Consider the following 8,835-nt stretch of genomic DNA (forward strand, 5'->3'; position numbering starts at 1 on the left):
GGTTTCGTACCCTACCATAATCTCTTCGTTTGTTCTCCGCTATTAGTGACTTTGGAATGACTCTTTGTTGCATGTTGAGGGATAGTTATATGATCCAATTATGTTATTATTGTTGAGAGAACTTGCATTAGCGAGACTATGAACCCTAGGCCTTGTTTCCTAGCATTGCAATACCGTTTGTGCTCACTTTTACCACTTGCTACCTTGCTGTTTTTATATTTTCAGATTACAAAAACCTTTATCTACCATCCATATTGCACTTGTATCACCATCTCTTCACCGAACTAGTGTACCTATACAATTTACCATTGTATTGGGTGTGTTTGGGACACAAGAGACTTTTTGCTATTTGGTTGCAGGGTTGTTTGAGAGAGACCATCTTCATCCTACGCCTCCCACGGATTGATAAACCTTAGGTCATCCACTTGAGGGACATTTGCTACTATCCTACAAATCTCTGCACTTGGAGGCCCAACAACGTCTACAAAAAGAAAGTTGTGTAGTAGACATCAACGACGTCGCGCTACCGTGCCGCGCGAGCACTTTCCCTTCTTTTCATCTGCCCCCTTCTCTAGTCCGCGCCATGCGAGATCCAGAGACGTCCATGGCACCGGGGACGGAGGGTGGCGCCGCTGTGGGTCCCCTCGCCGGCGAGCGCGTTCCTCGCTGGGGAGAGCGCGCCGCTGTCGAGCGGTTTTGCAGCGACGCCCTGATCCCCAACCCTCGCGCCAGCGGTGCGGCGGCAAGCGGTGACTCGGTCTGTGACCCACACGGCGGCGGGTTCCTTTGCCGCACAATGGCGATCGTGACTGCAGAGGAAATCCCTACTAGGTCCTTCTCCCCGCGTCCTTTTGATATAGGGTTAGGGTTTCGACCTTTTCCTCTTTCTCCTTCGATTCGAGATCGAAATCTTATCTGTGTATGTTTGATGTTCTGTTTTGATTCATTTTCGAATATTTCTTTCCCAACTCGATCTATTCACTAGACAGGCGATCTGATACCATTGTTATGTCTGCTGGATCGACTAGGAGTAGATCAGTGGGATATTGACTGTATTCGGGTGTGTACCTTTGCCTTCCGGCGATCGCTGGTTCGTCGGTGAATGTCTGCGCACGGGCAGCGGCGGTCGGTGTAGAGGGCGACTTCAAGGTAGTCGTGGCATCGGTGGGATTCCCATCGCTTCAGTGCCTCCCTCTCAATCGGACTAGGGTTAGAAGTGGGGAACAGTGGCGGCGGCGAACCTCGTACCTCGTGCCATGGTCCCCACCTCCTCTATATGGCACTACGCGACAGGGGCCCACCAACCTTACTTGGGCTGGACGCCCCCGATCAGGGCGTGGGTCAAGGGTCCAATGGGCCGTTGGGCCCATTTGGGAAGAGATCAATCTAACAGTTTGTGCTCGAACTAGCACTGACATATCATCTCCCTATGTTTTTCCCTTATTTCTGAAAGCCTCTCCCTATGTTATCACTTATGAGAGTACCTGAATCTTCGTTTTATACTTTTCCATCTTAGTCAATTTAGATGCATAATATTATGTCTTGTAGCTATACTAGTCCAATAAGCTTCATGTCATGTCTAATTGCCAAAATTCGTAAATTGGTTCCGCCTCTGCCTTCAGCAGATCTTTAAAATTTACTCATTAGTTGATCTGCACTATGCTCAAATCATACCCTAATATCATTTGTGTGCATAAGTCACAAGGCCTTGATTAAAAAGTAAATTGGTGAATTATGGAGAAAATTGCATGCTGTAAAATTGACGTATGCATCGAAGCCAGTGTTAATTGAAACACTGCTTGGCCTATACTGTGTTGAGTTATGAACCAAATAGCTTCTCAGCTTGATATTGCCTTAGGATTTATATGTGTTGTATCTGTACACAACTTTTATTTTGAAAGAGAAAAAATGAAGGTCTGAGATTTTTGTCGTATGGGCTAGTTTGTGGTTGCCACACTGTGGAACCTAGATACTAGTTGGAATCTGTGCTAATTCCCAGATGTTGTTGTTGCACATAAAAGCATGCTCTCAATTAAACTACATCCAAAAATAAAAATAAAGAAATATATTGCCATCGCAAGTAGCATTTGTAATGAATTGTCTTCTCGTGTAATGTATCCAATAATAACTTACGTTCTTCAGGTTGCCCCTTGCCAAAATGTTTCTGCTCTTTGGATTTTCGAGTAACCTGGGGAGCATTGGTAATATTCAGAAAAAGTCCGTTGTTGTCCTTCGATTTTTCAAAAACTAAAGAACCCTATGTTTTCCTTTGAGATCAGAAATGCTCCTGCCTTATACATTACTTCCCGTTGCATTTTGTTGTGTACATTTGCAAAAGAGAATTACGGAAAACTAAATAAATGTTTGTGTTGATTGCAGAAAGTTAAGAGTAGCTTGAGCTGAGACAGGATTTTCTATTGTGTAGTATGGTCTTAAAGGTTCCAAATACTAGCTTCTAGTATGCTGCTTCCTTGGCCATGCTGATACTATTCGAAAATAACTCGGTTTTGTCCGTACACAAAAAAAAAAGAATCTCCAATAAGTTTTGGTGACACAGGGCCTTGTATATTTTCTGTGTTCACAACACAACTGTTTTTATGTGAGATATGGAGGTTCAGTATGAAGTCACCATCCGCAAAAAGAAAAAGAAAAATGAAGTCACCATGTTTCCAGCATGAGATAGTCAAACATACATATGGAACCAAAGAACACTGAATATGTGTTACAATCAGTGTAGCTCAGCGGAAGACTGAAGATTTTGTTTGACACCGAAGATGCAGAGACGCCCCTGCTTCTCGCGGATGAAGGTCCAGACACCTATACAGATTTATTCCTTTTCTATGCTCCGCAGAGGATGCTGCCGCGCGCGGCGGCTCATGTGAGTGAAGTTCGCCTCAAATTCTGAGAAGAGCAGAACTCAAGGCTTCCTCCATCCTCCCGGTGTCATCACCAAGCTCAGCTTGAAAATGCAACGTTACGACCCCTAATTACTGCTGTTGCTTCTGAAGCTGAAGCTGAAGCAGGAGTTCAGTTAACTGATGGTGATCGGTTAACTGAAGACAAGGAGGGGGCCGGCCATGGCTCCGGCCGGTGCGACCCAGGCGTACCACTCGTGCAATCCAACCTGGACGCGCTCAGAACACCGACAGGGAGAGGGCGCTCGCCAAGTCGCGTGGTTGGACCAGAACCTGAAGAAGGAACTCTCTCATCTCCCTGTATTTCTGAATCTCACCCACTCTGCTCTATGCTCTGCTCATCACTTTTCCCCTTGTGTAACCAGACTGAATTCCCCAGACCGGACTCGGTTCTCTACTTGTAAGATCTCCCTCAATAACTTGTTGGGATTAGGAGTGGCTCGTGTGTGATATCTGGGCCCTTAACATATACTCCCTCCGTTCCTAAATATAAGTCTTTGTAGAGATTTCACTATGAACCACATACGGATGTATGTAGATGCATTTTAGAGTGTAGATTAACTCATTTTGCTCCGTATGTGGTTCATAGTGGAATCCTTACAAAGACTTATATTTAGGAACGGAGGGAGTACTACTGTACCTTGTGATGAAGATGCGGAATATAAAAGCTAGTGCAGCGTCCGTGCAGATGGCGGGCAGGGTGAAGCTGAAGCCTTCGCCGTGGCCGCGGCAGAGCGCGCGCGGGTTCTGAAAGCGCGAGGATCGCTGTGCCGATCACGGGAAGGCGGAGGTAGCCGGTCCTGAGCTGTGCTTGTGCAATCAGGCAGGAATCTTGTCCAGCCTGTTGCCGCATTGCAGTCCACCCTGAGCTGAAACTTAATCTTGACAAGCAGGAGTATTTCCTCAAGAGAAAGAAATCTTAAAGCAAAAAACATGACAAGTCTCTACATATATAAGAACCGATGGCGACTCGTGCCAGCGGTGCCACCGCATCGACCCATGTAACATGTACATGTAGCGTACACCACATGTTGCCAGCCTGAACTCATTGACCTCCACTAATCAAATCAAACCAAAGATCAATCACAAAGCGCGAAGCAACAATCCACACAAGTTCTGACTTGTCATCACCCCCGCTCTGACCTTTCCATTTCGATGTCGTCCCGCAAAAGAAACCGCGGATTAATTAAGAACGAAAGCCGCGAAAATTGGTCCGTTCGGTCAGTGCGTGTGAATGAATCGCAATAGCTGGCGGGCTTGAACATGGCACCTCCCAAATCTATCCCAAATTCCGCAACAAGTGGCGACCCCTGGAAGTCAAAGCCGGGGCGTACGTTGCGTGAAGCCAACAGCACAGCACGTTCCTTCAAGAGTGAGCCAGCGTTTTCTGAATCTCACCTTTTTGTACTGCTGAGTGCTGATCTAGCTTGAATTTCCTTGCATGGATGCATTGGGAGCGGGCGGGCAGGCAGGCGTCTCGTGCCTGCCGCTAAACCTGAGAATTTGACCCGGCCTCCAACAACCTGGAGGCTAGAGCCCCCCCAGAAAATCAAAATAACCCGCCATCTACGTAGCACATACGCAAGCCCCAGTTTTTAACCGAATAATACTCCTCATTTCCCGGCTTCTACTCGAGCTAGTAGTCAGTGTGCATCCAGCTAGCTAGAGGTAGAGCGTAGGAGGAGTAGTAAAACTGGTGCCACGCTTCCGTGAAGGCGGGATCACCGGCGCCGGCCCATTCCATACGCTCGCTAGCTCGCAGCTGGCTCAGGAGTCCCATGGAAGCAACCACTCCCCTCTTAACGCCACATTGAATCCCAATCAACGCCAGCGTCCGTCCGTCCGTCCGTCCCCTCCACCATACGCCATAGCTAACCCCGCAAGCTTCCTCGACCGACCGGCCGGCTTCGTACGCCCGTGCAGAGCCAGTGCGACGTCCATCTCCTGCCACCCGGCTGGGCTAGCTAGCTAGCTACCTTGTCCTCCTGTGGCTCGCCGCGCTCCATGACTCCCCAGGCCTGCGCGCGGAGGCCATGAGACGACCCGGCGGCGCCGCCCCCGTCGTCGTCCTCCTCCTCTGGCTCGCCGCGCTCACCTTCGCCTTCCACGGCTGCGGCGGCGGCCTCCTCCGTTGCGGAAGCTCGGTGGCCGTGGTTGAGCGGGATCGTCGTCCGGCCTCTCTTCCCAGGAAGATGCTTCTGGCCGTGGAGAGCCGGAGCCTCGACCCCTCGTCGGCCGCCGGTGCTCCACAAGATCAACACCACCACCACCACCACCATCATCATCGTGCTGGTCACCACCATCGTCAACGGCACCACCGCCTCCCAAGCAAATGGAACTGGCAGAGAGTCCCGCCGTCCGCCGCTCCCGGGGACGGCGAGGAGGTCGACCCGCGGTACGGCGTGGAGAAGCGCCTCGTCCCGACAGGCCCGAACCCGTTGCATCACTGAGGGCCGCCGGGCTTCCATCCATGGGCGATTCTTCATGTACTTATCCTGATCAGAAGCTGCAAAAGCATGCAAGGGGGAGGGAGAAAAAGAACCGAAATTTTACTAGCTGTGGTACATATGAATTATTATGTTGTTGTGTTGTTGTTGAGTATGCGTCTCTTCCTCTTTCACATTTGTAGTTTGTCCATTCTTTGATTTTCTCTGCTAGCTGCATGATCAAAATCTTGGCATGAATAAGATGAGTACGACTGCAGGTGACATTTGCATGTACTGCATAAGATCGATTATTTGCAGTGATCTGTAATTATTTCACTCTGTGCTTTACTGATTGGGAAGCCGATGTATGCTTCTGGTCGTCAAGTGTGTTGCATTGTTCCCAAGAACTTGCAATAGATTGAAAATTAAATCTCGAATTATGTATTGGACCTTTTTTTAGGAAATGTATTGGGCCTTATAAACACGAACATAAAGGAGTGAACCTGTTTATGGACAGACTGGCCCAAAGGCCTGGGCCCAAAATCCTAACATCCAGGCCAGGATCCGGCTCCCCGTTTCCGCCCAATGCCAGAAGTGAGCAAAATCTGCCATATTGTTAAAAAAATAGGTATAATACATTGTATTTGTATACCCCCAAAATGACTGTTTTAAAAAAATTGGTAACCATGACTAAATATATCTCCTAGATTCCACGGACCGAGTAGCAAAACATCTCATGTAGTTTGGATATATACAAAGAATCTTAAAACAAAACACCAATCCATTGTCGTCCAGCCCGGTTAGGATACCTGGCTTTCACCCAGGCGACCCGGGTTCAAATCCCGGCAATGGAGCCTTTTTTTATTTTCTTTTTATAAACTACGACGGTGTGCTGCGTTTTATTCTGAATATATACCCAAAAATTAGCCCTTGCTAAGCTAAATAAAAATGGTTTGAACTTGTTACTTGTACGACAAAACTTACATGGTTTAAACTGGTTAAAGTGGAGCATTTTTTCCCTTTTTATAAACTTCTGCAGTGTGTTGCGTTTTATTCTGAATATATACCCAAAAATTAGCCATTGCTAAGCTAAAAAAATATGGTTTGAACTTGTTATTTGTATGAGAAAACTTACATGGTTTAAACTTGTTATTTGTACGAGAAAACTTAGCTGTTTTTTATTGACTAGTAAGCTTACACGTGCAACGCATGATAACGCATTAGAAAATTATTTTCTCATTCATATAGTTATAACGTAGGGCATCTTCAAGGCGGACTCGCAAACCTCCCGCAACCGTTCGGACAGCGCTGTCCGGACCGGGGAGGCCATCTTATTTTCTTATTCATCTAGTTATTACGTTAACCGGTCTGGCGTTTTATCCCGCAAACCGGAGATAAACGTGAGGAGCGCGAGTCCGAACCGATTCCAAACCCGCTTCTAACTGTCTTGGCCCACCAAAACACCTCCTTCCGCACCCGCGCGCGTTCCCAGCCGGTGCCAACTGCTCGCATTCATGCCGTTGTAGAGCGTGTCGCTCCACATTGAGTGGATGCTACCTCTCACTAGCGCCGACATTGAAGCGGCTCGTCGGCTGAGGGCGCCCCTCGCGACGCGTCTCCGTTGTCCGCGCTTGTTCAATGCTAGAGACGCGTGACTGGACGGGACAGAACGGATATCTACCGCCCCCCGTCCAATCCCCCGTTTGTCCGTATGCCGCCATTAAGCAGGCTCGCCGGCCAAGAAACCCACTCCGACGTCACGCATTGATGCACCTGGACGCTTGGCCTCACCGGAATCTACTATTTAAGGATGGCCAAACCCGGCTATCTCCACAGCAAAACACACCCGTCCCACATCCTCCTCCTTTCCTTCACATCCGAAGCGGCTCATCGGCCGAGGGCGCCGCTCGCGACGCGTCTCCGTTGTCCGCGCTTGTTCAATGCCAGAGACGTGTGACTGGATGGGACGGAACGGATATCTACCGCCCCCGTCCAATCCCCCGTCTGTCCATATGCCGCCATTAAGCAGACTTGCCGGCCGAGAAACCCACTCCGGCGTCACGCATTGATGCATCCGGACGCCTGGCCTCACCGGAATCTGCTATTTAAGGATGGCCAAACCCCGGCTATCTCCACAGCAAAACACACCCGTCCCACATCCTCCTCCTTTCCTTCACATCTGCCATGGCCGTTAGTGGGAAAGCACTGTGGGACAGTCTGTCGCCGGAGATGAAGCACGCGGTAGCCGCCTGGCATTGCCGTCGTGCCAGGCGGATCGAGGCCGGCTTGCCGGCTAGCTCACCCAAGGTCTCCGGTGAGGACAACACCACGATGAAGGCGGGCTCCGACGACTCCACACCGGCTCCCGCGCCTACTGCGCACGCCGGCTTCACCATGGAGCAGGCGCACTTCAACGCCAACATGGCGGACGTGCCGCTGTCGCCACTGAAAGGATCGAGAAGAGGTGTCTAGAGGGGGTGAATAGACTCTTAGCAAGAAAAGTTGCAGTTTTTAAATACTTTGAGTTGAAGTGGAGTTTTAGCACAAGTTCAAACATTCACAATACATATCAAGCAAGCAAGATAAGAGTATATGAGCAGCGGAACGTAAATCATGCAAGTTGCAAGAATGTAAAGGGATGGGATTGGAGTGTGCAAACGTAATTGGAGACACGAAGATTTTGGCGTGGTTCCGATAGGTGGTGCTATCGTACATCCACGTTGATGGAGACTTCAACCCACGAAGGATAACGGTTGCGCGAGTCCACGGAGGGCTCCACTCACGAAGGGTCCATGAAGAAGCAACCTTGTCTATCCCACCATGGCCATCGCCCACGAAGGACTTGTCTCACTAGGGTAGATCTTCACGAAGTAGGCGATCTCCTTGCCCGTACAAACTCCTTGGTTCAACTCCATAATCTTGACGGAGGCTCCCAAGTGACACCTAACCAATCTAGGAGACACCACTCTCCAAAAGGTAATAGATGGTATGTTGATGATGAACTCCTTGCTCTTGTGCTTCAAATGATAGTCTCCCCAACACTCAACTCTCTCTCATAGGATTGGATTTGGTAGAAAGATGATTTGAGTGGAAAGCAACTTGGGGAAGGCTAGAAATCAAGATTTATGTGGTTGGAATGGAATATCTTGACCTCAACACAAGTGTAGGTGGTTCTCTCTCAGAAAATGTATGTTGGAAGTGTAGGCATATTCTGATGGCTCTCTATCGAATTGAAGAGTGGGTGGAGGGGTATATATAGCATCCACACAAAATCTAACCGTTACACACAAATCACCAAACTCGGTGGGACCGAATCATAAAGCTCAGTCAGACCGATTTGGTTCATAATGTGACTGTTAGGAATTTCAGTGGGACCGACATGATCAACTCGGTGGGACCGTTTCCATTAGGGTTAGGGCATAACGTAATCTCGGTGAGACCGATGACAAAAACTCGGTGGGACCGATTTTGGTAATAGACAAACAGAGAGTTGG

At 48.8% G+C, this 8,835-nt stretch overlaps 1 protein-coding gene and 1 non-coding gene across 2 annotated transcripts; both read left to right on the forward strand.

The window, feature by feature from the left end:
* The first annotated feature begins 4,376 nt into the window (after positions 1–4,376).
* On the forward strand, positions 4,377–5,689 carry LOC125545294 (protein FON2 SPARE1-like). Its single transcript, XM_048709225.1, has one exon. The coding sequence runs from the start codon at positions 4,949–4,951 to the stop codon at positions 5,363–5,365; it is 417 nt and encodes a 138-aa protein (XP_048565182.1). The 5' UTR covers positions 4,377–4,948; the 3' UTR covers positions 5,366–5,689.
* A 432-nt stretch (positions 5,690–6,121) lies between these two features.
* TRNAE-UUC lies at positions 6,122–6,195 on the forward strand. Its single transcript has one exon. It is a non-coding gene; the product is annotated as a tRNA-Glu (tRNA).
* The last annotated feature ends 2,640 nt before the right edge of the window (positions 6,196–8,835 follow it).

Source organism: Triticum urartu, chromosome 1 (genome assembly GCF_003073215.2).
Source record: "Triticum urartu cultivar G1812 chromosome 1, Tu2.1, whole genome shotgun sequence".
Taxonomy (NCBI): Eukaryota; Viridiplantae; Streptophyta; class Magnoliopsida; order Poales; family Poaceae; genus Triticum; species Triticum urartu.